This window comes from Ischnura elegans, chromosome 6 (assembly GCF_921293095.1).
Source record: "Ischnura elegans chromosome 6, ioIscEleg1.1, whole genome shotgun sequence".
Classification (NCBI taxonomy): Eukaryota; Metazoa; Arthropoda; class Insecta; order Odonata; family Coenagrionidae; genus Ischnura; species Ischnura elegans.
Genome location: NC_060251.1, coordinates 64170198 through 64189916, shown reverse-complemented (window position 1 = coordinate 64189916; position 19719 = coordinate 64170198). Strand labels below are relative to the sequence as shown.

The 19719-nt window shown below is 38.3% G+C and overlaps 1 protein-coding gene across 7 annotated transcripts in view; it reads left to right on the top strand.

Annotated features, from left to right (window-relative positions):
• Window positions 1-15192, top strand: part of LOC124160882 (E3 ubiquitin-protein ligase UBR5) — a 100656-nt gene extending 85464 nt beyond the window's left edge. For all 7 annotated transcript variants that reach the window (XM_046536994.1, XM_046536997.1, XM_046536995.1 and 4 more), the window contains 8 exons: window positions 3689-3877; window positions 6287-6412; window positions 7334-7721; window positions 8927-9158; window positions 9258-9464; window positions 9833-9980; window positions 11575-11805; window positions 13971-15192. In XM_046536994.1, the coding sequence (XP_046392950.1) occupies window positions 3689-3877; window positions 6287-6412; window positions 7334-7721; window positions 8927-9158; window positions 9258-9464; window positions 9833-9980; window positions 11575-11805; window positions 13971-14183 (1734 nt within the window). In that variant the 3' untranslated portion in view covers window positions 14184-15192. The remainder of the gene's footprint in view (window positions 1-3688; window positions 3878-6286; window positions 6413-7333; window positions 7722-8926; window positions 9159-9257; window positions 9465-9832; window positions 9981-11574; window positions 11806-13970) is intronic.
• The last annotated feature ends 4527 nt before the right edge of the window (window positions 15193-19719 follow it).

The window sequence follows — 19719 nt, the reverse complement described above, 5'->3', positions numbered from 1 at the left end:
ATTTGACCTAGTTCGTCAACTTGCCTAAAACGGCGATGCATGCTTTAAATGATTATACTCAGTTCATTTTATCTCTTTGGGTGAGCTGGTGTGGCCAAAGAAGTGGAGATGAGGGGAGGGAAAGTTTCTTGACACGTGACTTTGCCTTTGCCAATCAGCAAACAGTAGGCGTGGCCTCAGTGAGTCGCTCTCAGACCTCCACCGAGTGAACATCGTGAATCTGCTTGTGTAGCAGTGTTGCCAAACCTCTTGCGTTCTCCTTGTACGTGAATAAGTGTGCCTTCCACCAAAGGTGCCTCATTCAGCGCGGTAGCTGACAATGTCATGGGCTCCTGTGAAAGGACTATCCCCAATGCCTCCCAAATGCGTAGGTATATTGTCTCAGCACCGGAGTCAAAATACCTGTGGCCACCTATGACTCACATGTTTTCAGTGACAAAGTAGTGCGGCTATATACATTTGGCAACGTTATGTTCGCTCCTCCTCTCTGTTTCTCGGTACTACCCATCCCCTATCAGCAAAGCCAACCGAGTGTCTGGGCTCTCACGAAAGCTCACCTGCAGACATAAAGTGAACAGACTATAGAGTCTCTTATGTTGCTTCCAAGGAGTTAAGTACCAACAAGACAACAGTGTATGATGCGAAATTCAAAGTATTCGAGATCGTACTTTTAGCATAGTTATTCGAGATCTCGAATATTGAACACTTTCTAGTATTCGAGGTATTCAAGTATTCGCAGATACTATTTGCACATCACTAATTTTGATGAATGTGGAGAGATTCGATGTAACCCCTTTAAGTTTGATTTTTTATAGCATAGCATTAGTATTTTTATCTGGGAAGGTTTTGCCAGGAGCTGATACCAAAACTCTTGGTGAAGCACCTCTGCTGACCTGGTTGAGTCCATTTATGCGAAAAGCTGCCTCTGAAGGGTGTTCCTTTTGTACCACATCCAGGGGCAGATTAAGATCGTTGTATTGAAGGGGGATGTTTCATTACTTTCTGTTGTGCCTTGGTGGCATGCTATATTTCTCAACCATAATAAGTCTGGGGTCTGATATTAGTAGACAAGTGGCTATTGGATATTCCTTAATTATTATTAAACGTTGTTTGTGAATCTGGTGAAATTAAATTTCAGTGGAGAGCCAACAGCTTTTCTTCCTATTTTATTAAGTTTTCAGATAAAGTCTTTCTGCATGAGATACCGTATGCTTACTACATGTTCAAGATGTGGCTGGACGAATGTGAAATAGAGCCTTTATGTAATATTATATCGTTTATTTGCTGACGATGCTGACATCTATCACTAAAACAGTGATCATGGAGAATGCAGAAGAAATATTTGTGGTAGAGTCTTGAAGAAGCTGGGATTTGTCAATCGTGTTGTGGGAAGATTTTTGGATGAAAAAGTAAAGGAAAGCTCTAATTCACATTCGTCCGGCCACATCTTGAACATGTAGTAAGCATATGATATCTCATGCAGAAAGGCTTAATCTGAAAACTTAATAAAATAGGAAGAAAAGCTGCACGATTAGTCAGAAACTGTTGTGGGCGTACAGAAAGCGTCACACAGACGTTAAACAAGTAAGGCATCTTGCTGAGTAGTTTGTAGATGTAGAGCACCTCAAAAACATATCTGAACTAAATTTAATTTGCAATAGTGATGATTTTAATATTTTTAATCCAATAAAAATCAAAACTGAAAGTTTACAGCTCTTAATTTGTCATATTATCCATAAACTCAGCTGAGTTTTGTAAGGAAGTGGAAGATAAATATGATCAATTAACATGATAACAGATTTATGGTTGACCCTCTTCATGCCCAACCGATTTGATAATAGCAAAGCCTCCTTCTTGTAAATGTATGCTAATTTCATTAGAGCCATAGAAAATTAGTTTAAATACGTTCAGTGCCACTTCAGTCGTTATGGCCGAAGAATTAGCCTTTCTTTTGGTCGTTCATAGCACGCCATCGGTCACAGCTACTTCGGTGCCGCTTATATGATGTGACCAGCATGGCGTGCTTAGCAGAATGCACACTAAAAACTCAAATGGAAAGGAACCAAGTATTAAAACGAAAGAAGAAATAATAACACATCAGTGCAATGGGCAAATTTGCCTGAAAGGGAACATGGCAGGGAACCTGTTAATTGTAAAAATTCATTGTATGGTATGAAGTTTATTGTGGTGCTTTTTGGTGGTTTTTTTTCGTTGAAAATGTACTGGATTTAATTGGGGATTTTAGAAGAATATACTTTTAATAGCTATATACGTATAAATTCATAGGTAAGGAAAGAAAGGGATAGGAACATGTAATAGAAAAAGGATGAGGATAACGGTGCTGTGGTAGATGGAAAAGTCCAGAAAATCAGAGGGTAAAAATGCGGCCAGACTGGGACTTTTAATAGTTATTTCACTTATAGTTTATTGCCAGGAAGAATAGTTATACAGAATAAATCATCATCATTAGTCAACAATCCTAAGATTGGTTTAATGCAGCTCTCCATTTCTCTCTCTTATCAGCTAACCTTTTTATAGCGACATATTTCTTTTTACAGAGTAAATATGTAAATTAATTTTAAGCACAGTTGTCTTAAAGTAATTTGTACCTTAGTGATTCATTAAGCCTAGAATATATGCTGTGTTAATTTCAAAAGCAAGAAATTTGAACAATTTTTCTGGCTACTACAAAAGTGAATATCAATGCAATATTCAAAAGCAAGAAATTTGAACAATTTTTCTGGCTACTACAAAAGTAAATATCAATGCAATAGCCTAATAGCCTTTTCATGTAGAAGCACTTTTTAAAGGGGAAACATTGTTTATTATTTCTACAGCTTAATTGCATTTAATACTTCTAATTTTTTCCAAATGCCAAATATGTTTGAGTAATAAAACCATAGAAGTATTGTGGGGGTTGAGAATTAGTTTTACAGAGAGTAAATTACAATTATTGCATAACATTGGGGCTATTATTTGGCCCTTAACTATTTTTGCTCCTCTAACTTGGATCAATGCACCAAGTGTCAGCACATAGGGAGTAAAAGTGTAAAGTTCTGTGTGTAATATCAGAGTTCTTACTCAACCGTGAAAACCTTAAAACCGTGAATAAGCCATGAATTTTGTCTACCGTGAAAAAACCTGGAAATAGCCGTGAAATTCGTCGTAAAACCTTAGAAACCTCTCAAACTTGATTGTAGATCTACATTTGACGGATCAAAAGAAAAATCGATATGTTGTGATAAATCTATCACAGCTTTAGGTCTGTGTGACATGACGACATGCAGACCTAAAGCTGTGATTGGAAGACCTTTAACCAAAGTGATCATTAACCGTGGCGAGAAATCAGACACCTCTTCACTTCCCTGTCATACTCCATTTTCCCACTCACAACCTTTAGCCGGCCCTTAATTTTGCTAACGATAGGCGACGCCATAAGAGCACTTTCATTGCTGCGTTTGCATTCCTGGCGTTTATCGCGTTTGCTATATTTTTAGTTAACGTGTGGCCAGTGATTTTTATGTGATCAATATTTGTTCCTAAAATGACATACATATCAACAGACCGTGAATTTGACACAATTTAGACCGTGAAAACCTGGAAAAAACCATGATTTTTATAATTTAGTTAGAGTGGGAACCCTGAATATGTTTTAATCTTACATGTTGCTCTTGTTGTTTTCCTGCAGGTGGAAAGAGAGAGATCCCAGCTCCTCATCCAAACATTCAAAGAGTTGAACACACAGTTCAACAACCACCACCGCCGTGCCTCAAATTCTCAGCCTCCTCTCACTGTCAGCCGAGTGAAGGTTACGTTCAAGGATGAGCCTGGTGAGGGATCAGGCGTAGCCCGCAGCTTTTATACAGCTGTGGCTGAGGTAAGCATACAAAATTATATTTCACCATTGATTTGGGCAGGGACAGTGTTTGGGTTGACCAGTTCTGAATACACTTGAGAATACACTTTTCCTATCCCCTAATTTTGGAAATAAATGTTCAGTTTTGGGCTATACAGGAGAGCTGTGAATATTCATCATTTCATTAACCGTGCTATGAATTACCCTCGTAGTCAGTCAATGATGCAACGTTTGCCCATCTGTGTCTGGGAACACAGATTGGCATACAAGGTGAGGCTGATTGTTAATAAATACAGTGGAACTTGGTTAGTACGTTCCTCCTTAGTACGTTTTCCTCCTTAGTACGGCGATTTCCCTCGGTCCCGGTACCATCCGAACAAAATACAGGTAAAAGAATTTGGTTAGTACGTTTGAAAAAATTGCGCTTTCCTGGTTAGTACGCTCAATTGCTTGCCGTGACGCAACCCGCAATTCGTTCTCTAGTGTCTTCTTAAGGGTCGCAAACGTCTGAATTCATGATTTAATTTATTATTATTAGCCATTAACATTCTTCCATTCATTCCACATCTCTTTCTTCTACCGTAATTTATCCAAATGCATTTCTAAATTCTTGTGACGTGATGAAAAATGAAATGCGGCCATTTTTTGGGAATGTCTGACTATGAAAAACTACAGCCAATAAGAAGCCCCAATTTTCCCCACCCCGAGCTCCTCACCTTCTGTTGCCTTTGGAGCTTGGGAGTGCCCACTGCTGCGCACAAAGTTCATGAGTGGGCAATTGTTGCCATTGCACAAGTTATCATGATGAAGAAATGAGTCTTAACGGTATTAGACAATTCCCACATTATCTAAAACAGTACTGCTCCATAAACTCGACGTCGTGCGTATTTACTTGACTACTGTTGCGGGAGCAGACGATCCTCTGGATCTCCACGCGAAGCTTAGCTTAAAAATACTTGATCTCGGAACGAAAGCAGACGACATTAGACAAATTTTGAAAGTAAATTTCAACTGTTTAATATAAAATTTTCTTGTAATTACGTCGTAATCTAATAATCTTGCGTGTCATCAGTTGATATATCGATCGATTTTACAATCGAAATGGTATCATTCCAGAAGCGAATGTCTACGGCTGTTGCCGTAATTTGAAAGTCAATATAATTTTGCCCAATTTTTATGATGTTTAAAAAACCAGTTGACTTACTCCGGGTTGTTGTTATATTCTCCGAGTACGCTGTGAGAAAGAAAAATGACTTGTCTTCGCTTGTCTGAGCTTCACTCGTCCTCTTTCTGTAAATAGATATAGGATAAATCACGGGAGATAGACGCGGTAATCATGAAATCCTCTCCGGGATGTCCATGAAAAATTGCAATTTTTATTCACATGCTATTGTTTTTCATGGTAGCGCTCATTTTCTTGATTTTAAATGTGAAAAGAGTTCAGGAAGGCGATCCTATGAGAACTACTGATAGTAATTGTAATTATGACGACTTTTTCACTGATTGCAATAACCCCGACTGCTATTATTTACTTTCCTCGTTAGTACGTTTTCCTGGTTAGTACGTTCATTTTTCGTGGTCCCTTCAGAAAGGTACTAACCAAGTTCCACTGTATTAATTTTGAGGGCCCAATATATTTGATTGAAAATAATGAATAAAAGGAGGTCGCATTGAAATGGGGAGAGCACACAGGAGAGGAAAGCATAGGCAGAGCACATGCTCAATTTGTGCTGATGAAAAATTCGTATGAAAACTGTTGTTGAAGCCTATCACCTGAGGTGATAGCATTTGTTTCTCATCACTATGAACTTATGCCTGAAAATATGCATGTAAGGGTTTGCTAAAAGTTTATGGTAGCTCACGAATGTATAAAATGGCCAAGGTTACTCACAATGTTCTTGAAAACAAGGTATTAATACCTCTGCACTGTCACCGCCCAACACTGAAGCAAGTACCTTATTTTCCATGGATTATTTCTGTATTGATTGAAGATTGTAATCATAGTTAAGCTCTCATAAAAGTAAATATATTGTAGCTATTATAAATACAATCGCAAACATGCACAGTTAATGAACAAAATTTGAGTGTCATAAGTAGATTATGACCCTTATGCTATCTATACTATGTAAAGAATTTGGTGGAAGATTCTGTTAAAATGCATATCATTTATGTTCTCATATAAATCATATACTACTCTATCAGTTAGTGAACACCGTAATGAATTTCACTCTTGGTAACACTGGTGACAGGTAATAAGAACACTCAGTTTCAGCTGTTTGAGCGTTGCTGAACTTCCCTGAACACCAACCGACTCATTTCATAAACACTGGTGATATCTTCAATTTCAGCAAAATTTGAGTTATTTTCTGGACAAGTGTATTTCTTTAGTTTGCCTAGATAAGATGTTATTGATATAATTTTTATTTTCAGGCACTGTTGGCAAATGAAAAATTGCCAAATTTAGAAGCAGCTCAAGTAGGCTCTAAATATTCCCAATATAGTGTTCTCCAAAGACTGCGATCAAGAGAGAGAGAAACACTGAGGCGGCTTCCACAAGTGAGTTGCCATTTGATTCATTATATGAGATTGCTTTTGTTCTTGTGTGAAAATTTTTAGTGGACTATGGATTTGGTGATGTGATACGTATGATTTCTGAGCAAATACTGAGGTACATATATACATTTTTAGTAGTTTTTGGAGAAAAGGAAAAAGTTATAACTTTGCTGAAATTAATACAGCCTTTATACTTTACTGCTATTGGAGTGATTCATAGCCAATTGCTTTGAACACGTTGACCGCCATGATGTTTTTAGTAGATATGTCCTCTGACGCCATTAGTGTTTTTCATTCCGTTAACTATTCCCGGATCATAAAACATTAAACGTGATTTTGTACTTTACTTTAAAATAAATATTTATATTCTGACGCCACAACGATCATGGCCCATACGTTAACAAGAGATTCTGGTCACTCCGGCGTCAGAAATCCACTTGAAACAGTCGCTCGGAGGGCGGTCAATATGACCGGCGTGGCGTGACAGGAGCCACTCGACTCCGGTCATTATGACCGGCATGGCGGTCAACGTGTTAAATAAACTGCTGTAAATTTTTTAGTTTAAAAAAACTGAAACCTCTTTAAGTCACCCTATCAACTGTGTCTGTACCTTTCCACCTTGTATTTCTTTCCTCAGTTATATATAAAGCCTCTTATTATATTCTTAATTTTGGACTGAAACTTAAATGTTTTTAGATCTAGAAATTGTACATAAATTTACCAATTTGATAAGCCTTCTCAATTTAGCAGTGTGTGAAAATTACCTTTAAAATAGTGGCAGTGAAAAGGTTTACAGGATTGGAGTCATATCAAGTCATATTTCCAAACAGTTGTTACTAATCTGATGACCCCCATGCCTAGAAAACGTGTTGTCTTCTGTTTTAAATTGAGTGTAATATGTATGCTACTCTTCTGTGTCAACAGCCACAACAACAGGCACAAACCCAGCAGCAGCAACCTCCATCACAACAGCAACCTAGAAGTACGCCTCGCTGCCGGGAGCAAAGGCGGGCTCTGTCATGTGATGCCCGACCCTTCTCACCTGCTGGTTCGGGTAGTGATGGGAGTAACAATAACAGTGCAAATGAACACTTGACGTTACATCAACAGCAACTGGGTGACAGACTATTTCCAAAAGTTCAGTTGTTGAGGCCCCTCTTTGCAGCCAAAATCACAGGAATGTTGCTCGAGCTTACACCACCTCAGCTACTAATGCTTCTGGCATCTGAGGATGCTCTGCGCCAGAAGGTTGAGGAAGCTGTGGAATTAATACTAGGACAGGAACAGGAAATGGCATCAGAAGCATTGCTGGGTGAGTTCTCTTTTTTTACTAATTTGTGAGACTCTGGCTTTCCCTATGATTTCTCGTAAGCCATTCATGGATGCTACTATTTGCAAATTTGGGCTATCTATGTGGTATGTTCATCCAGTGGCTCTCAAAAAGGCTTGCAGCAGATAGAAATTTTCTTCCCTAAATTTACCTCTGATTTCCAAAATTTTTACTCATTAGTGTCCTTGTGGTGAAGAATTTTTTTTCATAAGGTTTTTCTGTGAAACTTCATCCAATATGAATTTCCAAAACACAGATTACAAATAACTGAGCTTCCACATTAACCCTCTTCTTTGCTGAATGCTTCTTTTATGTGGTTGCTGTGGGAGACGAAATTCATATGTGGTCATTAGTGAAGCTCATTGTACCGAATGCTTCCTCAAGATAGATTCTTGCAACACTGATATTTTGTAACATAACCCTCTCATTTGCAAAGCTTCACTGTTGTCTTGCGATTGCTTTTAAAACTCTGCCGCTAGCTTTTATATCAGTTCAGGGAAATAACGTCTAATTTAAAATTCTTTTGTTCTTCATCAAGTGTTTGGGCGATTTTGATGGGTTATCCAAAGGTTCCACCTGGAGTTTGAACTTGAGAACATTTGGCAAATGGCTAAATTAAAGGATTTATCATGGAAAAACCCTGCCATGCGTGTATCCTAATATCTACTCAAAACCAAGAATTTCATGATACAGTAGATACTCAACTATCCATCAATGGATTAATTCTTTGTTGTATTTTTGCCTATCAATTCTCCAACCAGTGTCCCAAGCAGTTACACTTTTCCACTACAAAATATAGAATATTCAATGTTATGGGTGCAAAGATGCAGAGGAGGCATGTAAAATGAGCAGAAGTTCGTAGTGCCTAGAAAATATTTACAAATGGAGTATTCATTGCTTTCAGCGATCCATTTGGGCTTTTCTCTAAGTCAGGATGAGTAATCAAAGATCTTTTATTTCTAGCCTATACTCGAATGTATTAATTTGTAACTTAGTGTGATGAAAAAAATGTTTAAATATTTTCTAAACATTTGCAGCAATTTATATTTAATGCTTCGTAATTGTTTTTCTCTCAGATCCTTACACATGTTACACATTCTGTTTCCATGCTTTAGTTCATCATTATAGTGGTGAGCCAAGTTATCTAAGCTCACTATTTTTGGTTAACTGTGCTGATTTTTCTCCAGATTTAGATGTGTTCACATTGTCTGAGAGAGGGAAGAAAGGAGGCGGATCCAGTGGTGTTCGTGGATCGGGCACTGCGGGCAGTTCCGATGTCACTGGAGGAGCTGATGATGGAGCAGATGATGGTGAAGATAACTCCCCTCTTTTTTACAGTCCAGGAAAGAGAGGATTTTACTCTCCTAGACAAGGCAAAGCTTCTTTTGAGCGGCTTAATGCTTTCCGAAACGTTGGAAGGTTGGTGATTAATGATGTAGTTGAAGTGAATCTTGTTTTTTGAGCTTGTTTTTTTAGTTGCCTTATGAATTTGGTTACATCTTATCTATTTTTCTACAGGTTATTAGGCTTATGTCTACTTCAAAATGAACTATGTCCTATATTCTTGAATCGGCATGTGATAAAGTGTATATTAGGGAGAGCTGTTCGCTTCCACGACTTAGCCTTTTTCGATCCTGTAATTTATGAAAGCCTGAGACAGTTGGTGTTTGATGCAGAAACAAAAGATAGTTCATCCTTATTTTCATCCCTGGATCTCTCCTTCAGGTTAGTAAATAGTTAGCAAGCTTCATAGTGCTGTTTTTCAATTTGTATGTATCTCATGTATTGTTGATAAATTTGTTAGTCTTAGTCTTTTCTCACCCTGTTGCCTCAGGGTCCACGTATCATTCTACATTTAGTATCAGACTTCAAAATTTTCTTTACTCTGTCTTATGATAAGTCTTCCTCTTTGGTAAAAATTCCCTTTTCACTATGCACTCTGTTGTAAATATTGGTGTTTATGAATATGATGATATTTAATTATTACAATACTTATATTATGATCAGTGTCATGGGAGAAACTGATGAATTTATTGCCATTTTGAGTAAAAGGTTAATGTGTGCTCTAATATTTTATCACTTTAAAATTTCAGCATTGATCTCTGCTCTGAAGAAGGTGGTGGCTCTGTTGAGTTGGTGCCTGGTGGCCGGGACATCGAAGTCAATGCACAGAATGTATATGATTATGTTCGCAAGTATGCTGAGTACCGAATGATCAAAACTCAGGAAAAGGCGATTGAGGTAAGCTGTTGTATGACTTACAAGTTAATTTACTATTGATAAGTTGCGTAATGTATTAGCTAACATCCTAGAATATGCTAAGATGTGATTATGTTCTAAATATGCTATGTAGCCCATTCAAGGGAAAATAAATTTTCATCAAGGCATGCCTCTCCATTTTAGTGTGGTATTTTTTCAGTTTGCCTTTCCCTCTTTTCCCTTGATTTTTTTATTATTTCTCTTGAATTTTCCTCGATTTTATTTCTTAGTTTGTTGAATTGATTTCTATTATCATTCATGGTGTGAAAAAATATTGCTGTCATATAGCCTTTGAGCGACTTTAAAATTTAGTTACTTCATGGGAAGAAATAAGCCATCTGGCATTAACACCTTAGTAGCTATACGTATTGTGACGAAGGGGTTTGCGTCCGTTATAAAATAGAGCAGGAAATACCTCAGAGCGGGGGCGACGTGAAAAAACAAGTAATTTTGGGAATGCAAAACGTGCGGGATAATTGGAAGGGGATGTTGAGGGTAAGAGACCACACGTATTCCTGGGTTCCGAACACAAGAAATGCATTTATTCACAAAGATTGCAATAATTAAATTTAACATACAAAAATATGGGGAGTAGCACTTGAAATAATGTTAGCAGGGCCAGATTGTCAAGGATCAAATACAAAATACAAAGAAACCAAAAATCAACTTGATAACATAGAAGTAAACTTGAAATGAACTGCATTTAAATCTTCTCGCAGGGTTTATAAGTCCACTGCTGCACATTTGAAATTCAAGATTCACTAATTGTTCCAGCGCTTTCTTGAAATGGGGAAAAAGGGGGGGGTAGGAGAGAAAAACGTTCTCGACGCTGCTTCGACCGGGGAAAGTGGTGAGGGCACGGTTTATTACTGCACCTTATTCGGGAACACGAAGTCACACGAGGTGATGGCGAGGCCAAGCGGACTTCTCATGAGCTCGTGATGGTTCCTCGTCGCAATTTCCAAGCCGTTGACTGGAGAGTTGCCAAGGTGCTTTCTCTCTCTCCGATGTCCAGTGGCTCAAATGCTCGACCCACTCGAGTCAAGGCGAGTCGTAGTCGTCTCGGGATTCTGCCGGTGCTTTCTCTCTGCATGCCTGGTGGCTCAATGCTCGACCGTCTCTCTCCGATGCTGGTGGCTCAATCCTAAGCGCCTCGTGAGAGGGGAAGGGAGGGGAGGGCAGTGGTTTCACTCGCGCGTTCTTTCGGGTCGTGATTAACTTACTTTGGCGCGGTATTAAAAAAAAATGCTGTTCACACGCAAACACAAAATAAACTAAATTTATACCAAATACACATAATAGTAAAAAAAAAAAGGAAAGGGGTAGAGATCGGGACAAGTGCTACTCATAAATAATAATTAGCGCTGCCGTTACATTATGGCTGCATAAAAATTAATGTGTTTAATGTAATGGTTTAAAAAGTGTTACTGAAAAACATCACTTCCATACATTTTATGCATTTTTTTCATTATTTACTTTTTGTCTAATGAAAGGCAAAAAAACTTGTATTGTGATGAGAAGTCCATTTAAGGGAATCACTTTCGCTAACATGTGGATTTTCCTCTTCGGTGTCTAGGCGATACGCACAGGTGTGTTGGATGTCGTTCCAGCGTCCTCGTTGGAGGGCCTCACTGCAGAAGATGTACGATTACTCCTGAATGGTGTGGGTGATATCAACGTTGGAGTTCTAATCTCATACACAAGTTTTAATGATGAATCTGGAGAATCAGGAGATCAGCTCTTGAGGTTCAAGCGCTGGCTGTGGTCTATAGTTGAGAGAATGAGCCATGTAGAACGTCAAGATTTGGTAAGTTCGGTTAAATTTTACCTGTTACATGATGACTGTCAGACTTTATTTTTAGGTTTTTGATAACTCTGTATCCTGGCAAATGTTAACTCACACCTCGGGGTGTTTATACCATATGTGCTGATTTGTTAAAATTGTTTATTTCAAAGCTTGTCTTATGACATTTTGTGTCTAATTGTGTTGGATAGCCATGATACTTTTTGCTTTGTGCTTTTGTACTTTTACTAATGTACAAAAATATGGGATAGGTCAACAGTGCGATGTCATATCATAGGTGAAAAGGAACAGAAGTTAAAAACAGACAATTGAGGGCACAGAAACTCGTAGACTCAATAATACAGGTTATCTCATCGGAAAACCAACAACTTTTCTGTAAGGCGGTCATCTTCATTTTATACTCTATATAATATACAGTATATTATATAATATAAAAGTATAAAATGAAGATGTAAAGTTTATATCCAGTGGTATCTATTCCTTCATTATCATTAAGCACATGGACTTTAGTCTAAGGTTATTTTTAGAACTTTTTGATGGTAGAATTGCCGAAAACAATCGATATAAGGAATCCCTAAATTTGGGAATTCCCTGGGATTGTGGAGGTCTTTTGACAGTTCCTATTGGAGAAGGTGTATCTCGAAAATAATGCATAAGGAAATGTATTTTGATGAAGGCTTATAGGTGCTACTGCATTGTTTGCCGCTGAAGTGTGCGCCTCGACTCCAAACATCATATGCATATACAGCAGACTCCCAATTATCCGGCTACGGTTTATCCGGGTTGCATGACTTTTCACTCTGCTCATTTTTTTCCGCGATCTTTTTAAAAAATAAAATCAGATGCAAAATCATTGGAATTACTGCATTAATGCTAGGATACACCGGGCTATATTTCCATTGGAATCTCCTTCATAAAATGGAAGCGATTGCGTGCTAGCTGCATTTATGGGAGCACCATGTTCCTGTTTTCCAAGCCTCGCAGTGCACGACCGCACTCCATGATCACGGATACACGTCCCGCAGCTGTTGCAACTTGTGCGAGATGCGACTACATGGCGTGGTGCTTGACAGTGTAGTTTCCGACGTTTAGCAGTGGGTTTGAAGCATTCGTGCAAACCACTTTTCTGTATCCGTGATCACAAAGCCACGAATGTGTGGTTTTTGAAACCAGGCCTTACATGGAGCATTAATAATATAAGTACAACCATTTTATCGCTGCAAAAAATTCGCGAACTGGCAAAGAAAGCTCTTGTTGAGTCCGGGAAGCTCTCTAAAATAACAGAATACCTGCGTAATTAATAATATATTGTTTAAGTAAATTATGATCATTGTAAGACATTTAAGTGAAAGTTTGGGTTATCCATGTTTTTCGATTATTCATGCCATCTCTCCCCATCATTAGCCCGGATAATCAGGAGAGCACTGTATTTTGAAGCTCGTGTTTCAAGGATGATGACGACAAATTTTAAGTGAAGGCATGTACATATAACGTTCAACAGCTTTCTCTGAAAAATATTTCCTTCCATTGCCTTGAAGGTGCAGCAGAAGATATGAAATACTAAGAATCAAGTTAATGGTACATAAAAAGTGAAATTATTTTTTTTCCGTGTTAAGCTAAAGCAATTGATTATTTTGATGTCACTAATTTCTGTAGAAATGGAATTTTTAGCCACAGTAGAAGCTCAGCATTACCATTGCTCATAATCCCAACAAACTGCTATATTGAGTGTTTGTTGTATGTGAAGGTGAAGGATGCTGCCCCTCAATCCTAGAAGTGCCTTTTTGCAGTCATATTGAAGTTATTTCACGGAGAAATAATTCTATATTTGTCTAAACTAGCTTATTTGTGCAAAGTTTTGCGAAAGAAATATCTGGGATTGATTAGGTGTGTCAAATCATTGTGCAATGGCAGATACCATATTCCAGTCACCATGCTAAATAGTTACATCGCACAAAGCACTCATAGTGGGATGCAATTCTGCGAGCACACTGTGGGATCGCACTTTCCATGACACTCTGAAACAATAAACGTAAGCCCTTGTGAAGGTAACTCACGATCGTGCCATCGCACATCATGGAGCCACGTATATGCTGTTCTGAGACAGCAGTTTGCATTTTGTGAAATTTTTCAAAATAACCAATACAATATGGCTTTCTCATTTTCAGGTATATTTCTGGACAGGATCCCCAGCTCTTCCTGCCTCAGAAGATGGGTTTCAACCTATGCCAAGTGTAACAATTAGGCCAGCTGATGACACACACTTACCGACAGCCAATACGTGTATATCTCGTCTCTATATTCCTTTGTACAGCAGGAGAGCTGTTTTACGACATAAGCTGCTTCTCGCCATCAAAACAAAGAACTTTGGATTTGTTTGAATTCAGGAAGTGAGTGGTGTTGGCAGTGTTTGTGAGGTGCTGTGTTTCATTATGAGGAATGGTGTACCAGCATGCCTGGTTCCATATGCTTGCTGTGAAATAAACTTATGAAAAGTGATTCCAAGAATCGAAATAAGTGGCATTTCCAGACATGTAGTGAGAATAATTGATACTTTCCTGCGGTTGATGGCCCATTGGTGGGGGCCTGGAAACTCACAGGTGTGGAAACAAAAAGACTGTCCAGTCATTTATGTAAATGCTTAATGAGACATACATTCAGTGGGCAAAATTTGGAGGTGTAAAGACTGTGCCTTTTTTTGATTGCGTGAGCTGCTTTACTAATTTGTCTTACATATGGGATATTGTGGAAGCATCCAAGACTTCAATACTGTGGTTCTTTTTTGTCAATCTTAGAATCAATGGGGATGAAGTAGCTATAGAATTGGTTGTCTAAGAAAAGATACCCGGATTGGATAAAGAATATGATGCCTCCAAGAATGTGGGAGCAAGTTTATTAAAAAACAGACTCAGAATCAACATTTTATGTCTAGGACTGGAATTCCTGAACTGTTCTCATTTTGCCAAATGAAGCTGTATAATGGTTGAAATATATCATTTCCAGTGATTAGGTAGTTCAAGAAAAGTTTATTTATGATTTACCAAACAGAGGAGCATTAAAAGTATCATCTTTATAGGATTTTTTTCTTTTTTTAAGAAGTGCTTTTATATGAAAACTTAGTTGGTATTGCTCTCTTTGCTTGTCATAAATAGATGACATTAGTCTTTTACATATGAGTCACACCTACCTAATGGCCTTTGGATTATATATAAATATACATTTAATCGTTTCAATTATGATTGATGCAGTTGTTGATATGTAGCTCATGTGAGTCACTTCCTAAAATTTCAGTTAAATCTCATCTATCTCTAGTTTATGATGCTCATTGTAATATTTGTTGTGTGTTTCCATAATTGTGGGAGCATTGAATAAACCTTGTCTTCTAATCTAGCAGTATTTTATACCATCTTTGAATCAAATGTAACAGAGTCGATGAGTGGGCGACCACTAACCATAGATACTGGATTGTGTTGTTGTTAGTTTAGGGCACCCCTTCAAAAATTGATATAAGCTTGCTTATTTCTTACTGATGTGATAGTATGCATTTCAGCTAAGTTCACTTACTTTTGTATAGGGCTATGAGAACATGCAGTGATCATTATGATCATCCAATGAATAGCATTGTTTATATTATTTTACACGACATAATTTTCTGCTCGTCCCTCTGGGTTCTCCAAAATTTTTAGTTCAGTTTCATTATCATTCTTTGAAGTGGAAGGAGTTGAAAGGAAATTAATACCTCCACCGCACAAGTGCTCAACTATTGGCCACAGATTCAAAACCGCTCATTTAGGAGCCCAACAATTTGAATGCGCTGAGCAGGCAGTAGTTGGAGCATAAACGCTCACCTCCAATTCTCCAAGCTTCAGAGGTGAGCGTTTCTACTCCAGCTATTGCCAGCTGAGCATATGCATATTGCTGGGTTCCTAGATGAGGGGATTTGGATTGGTGGCGGATTGAATAGTTGAGCACTTGTGCCGTGGAGGTATGGAAATAAACAGTGAAGAAATTTATTTTTATCTCAAACTTTGAAGAAAGAGCCACGTAAAAATGCAACATTGAACGGCCATGGCAGAGAAGAATGCAATTACTAGCGACTGGGGCACAACTGATGTAAACGCTGCAGGTAGGAAAGAAGGATCTGTAACTATCTGGTCCAAAATATTTCAGAAAATATTGGTAAGAATAGTAGTGAAAGATATAAAAATACACTCCACTATTATTATTATTTTGTAGTAACATTCATACCGTAATTGCGCAAATCCTAGAGATTTTTTTCCCTCTCCTGCAGAATTCTCGGCTGCTGCAATGCTTAAATGCTTCAGTTGCAGGCTGCATAATCCAACTATTGAACACCCGAGAATGTGGATAGGTTTTCATCGAAAAACTGACTTTTATAGTAGCAGCTCCATAGGTAAAATTCTTTTTTTTTTTTTATTCTTGAAAACAAAAACATTTTTTGGCAGCTGGAGAATATCCAGCCGGCTCTCATCAGACGTCGGATGAACTTCCTGTATGTCCCAGAGTTCACCTGGCTTGCTATGGGTGTGGCTTAGGAAAGCACCCATTTTTCGTCTCTGTCCTTACAAATAGATGGTGATTTCATTCATATGATCTCGAAGTCTTAATTCCTTAACATCCATCGGCCATGAATCTTGTTCTTGAGGCTAGAAACTTTCTCAATAAGGTGATTTATATTGATTATACATTAGCGTCAGTCAGTGGCTTAGCTAGGAATTTGCTTTGGAGGAGATGGGAGCCCCTACCCCAGGGGTCCAGGTACTTTAAGAAGGTCCAGTTATTATGTCAAAACTAGACAACAGTTTAAAAAAGAAATTTTATTTCTCCGAGGCTTTGTGGGGATCTATCCCCCCCATAGTTATGCCGCTGGCATCAGTTTCACAGAGTTATTGGCTACCCTTAGTTATTCTGCTGTTTAACAAATTAACAATCATGAAAAAGCTAATATCGCAGAAGGAATTAAAAACCATCGAATTAAACAGCAGCTTATCCACCAAGAGATTGCAGCTAAGCTTGAAATTTGACCCTTTTCTTCTCTAAGTTATCTGCTTCAGAAGGAATTCACCTTAAGTTTCGGAAAAATGTAGGAAGGAAACTAGAAACCAAGAACCTTACTGTATAAAGAAACCTTATAGGGTTCTTGCCAGAAACTTCATTAATTTTTTACGTCGTCCGTTTCAGCGCCACGCGCTGCGAAATCGACGAAAATAGGGATTAAGATTGTTTATAAAAAAGAAATGATGCTTTAAACACGAATGCCAGTAATTATTTCACAATTCGGGTGTATCGGGGGAGTGGTTACGAAGGTTTTAAAAGTACTTGGAGAGCAAAAATTCGTATTTTACTGAAAGAAAGAGTCATCATGATTTAAACGCCCGCGCTTCGAATTCTTGCAAGCATTCCTTTTATATCGATGAGTTTCAAACTTAAAATTACATAAATAGGATCTGGTTGCCAATAAACAATAGGAACATATTAATTAATGTTTGAAAACGAAATAATAGCAAATAACTATGCCCACCACGATGTAATTTGTTCCTTTTCTGTGATATTCAGGTTGCCTAATTAGTCACTCGAATACTTGCGCTTCAATGTAGCCATGACCTCCGCCAATGCGTAGTTACTAAAGGTAGCCTTAGTATAGGCCAAAGATTACTTATCTTCCGGAGATTTTGGGCATATCAGAGGGGACTTTATTCGCTGATGTGCATAATTTTTTCAAAGTTTAATGTTTTTCCATTGTGGAGTTCCAAAAATACCTTGGATTCGTGCAAGGGAGTAGACTTGTATTCGTGCAAGAACGGTATTTTTAATGTGTTCATCGAGTTTGACCCTGTCTCCAAAGACCACCCTCACAGCAAGTTCCTTTAACGCTTTTCAAAGGTAGTTTCTCTTCCAATTTCCTGCATCAATTGAAAATGGGACAAGGGCACTATGATTTATGTATGACCTTATCCGACATATCCGACCTTAAATGTGGGCGCAACAAGGATCAACATCTAAGATTTTACGGACGGGCGGGTTCAGCATCAAATTGGGGGGGGGGGGTCATGGCGTGCGTTCGGAGCGTGTAGAATAACCCCTGGAGAGAGGGCCACACGCACGGCTGAATACGAAAGGAGCTGGTCAAAAATAATTTTTTTTTACTTGTAATAGGATGGTTTCCTATTATTTTTTTATTGCTTTAATCGAAAGATTATTACTCCTGGAGTACGTATTTCACGCTTTTAGATTTTTAAATGACGATATCTATTTTTCGCGATTAAATGAAAAGTGAAAAATTTCAAGCGCGCGAAAACGCGACGCGTAAGTAGGAATGATGGGAAAAAGTCCGTGCGACGCATTTCTGGTTCCCCCTCCCGCCTTGTGAGGTGACCTTGATCGAGGCTCTGAGCGCTGATAGGACGCAGGATGCTAGCGGGTAGCTGAGTACCTTGCTGGCTGGTAGCGCTTGGCTTAAAAAAGGTTTATTAATACCTTATCAAACGAAGAAAACTTTCCGAACTTAGCCAGTTTTAATAGGTGATTATTAAGACATTTCCCTGAGCTCTGTGCCTCATGCATGCATTGGTAACCTCAGACGATGTATAACTCCTATCCTCTCGTGTAGAAACTAGGTCCCTGTGACGTCACGTGGAGTGGAATCGCATGGGCGCCAATCTGGCCTTTTTCAAATGAGGATAAAATTTGACCCTTGTCATTCGTCTAAACCGGTATTTAAAAAACCAAATAATTTGTGTATTATGAATACACTAATGGTGGGTTACGAATCGCAATCAATGCCTTTCGTTTTCTTTGATGAAGGAAACTACCCTATTTTTGAAAAAGCGATTATATATTCTAATCACAGAATAATCAGCCCACACATTACTAAAACCATTTTTTACTATCAATAAGTCATTTTTAGAGCAGGAGACGCCTGTCAAGACAATAAAAATGATCCAACTTTTTTCCTTTTTTTTGCGAGAAAATTGACTGAAGTATTTATTTTCCTGCAGCGCGTTTTGTGTTAAAGTGCTTAAATCAAAAGCGTACCATAGAAAAAATGAACAGTTTTAGAATACCTTGCAGTGAACATTTTTATTCTAATCATAGTTTTAATTTTAAAAAAATATTAACTGTCCTATTTTCACGTATTTTTTTACCGAGTGTAGAGGAAATCTTCGCGTTTCTCACTTTGCTACGCAAAATATTTTACGCCCATACTACAAAACGGAGTGTCAACTGTAATAGGGTGGTTTCCTATTATTTTTTATTGCCTAAATCGAAAATTATTACTCCTGGAGTACGTATTTCACGCTTTTAGATTTTTAAATGACGATATCTATTTTTCGCGATTAAATGAAAAGTGAAAAATTTCAAGCGCGCGAAAATGCGACGCGTAAGTAGGAATGATGGGAAAAGTCCGTGCGACGCATTTCTGGTTCCCCCTCCCGCCTTGTGAGGTGACCTTGATCGAGGCTCTGAGCGCTGATAGGACGCAGGATGCTAGCGGGTAGCTGAGTACCTTGCTGGCTGGTAGCGCTTGGCTTAAAAAAGGTTTATTAATACCTTATCAAACGAAGAAAACTTTCCGACCTTAGCCAGTTTTAATAGGTGATTATTAAGACATGTTTCCCTGAGCTCTGTGCCTCATGCATGCATTGGTAACCTCAGACGATGTATAATTCCTATCCTCTCGTGTAGAAACTAGGTCCCTGTGACGTCACGTGGAGTGGAATCGCATGGGCGCCAATCTGGCCTTTTTCAAATGAGGATAAAATTTGACCCTTGCCATTCGTCTAAACCGGTATTTCAAAAACCAAATAATTTGTGTATTATGAATTCACTAATGGTGGGTAACGAATCGCAATCAATGCCTTTCGTTTTTTTTGATGAAGGAAACTACCCTATTCT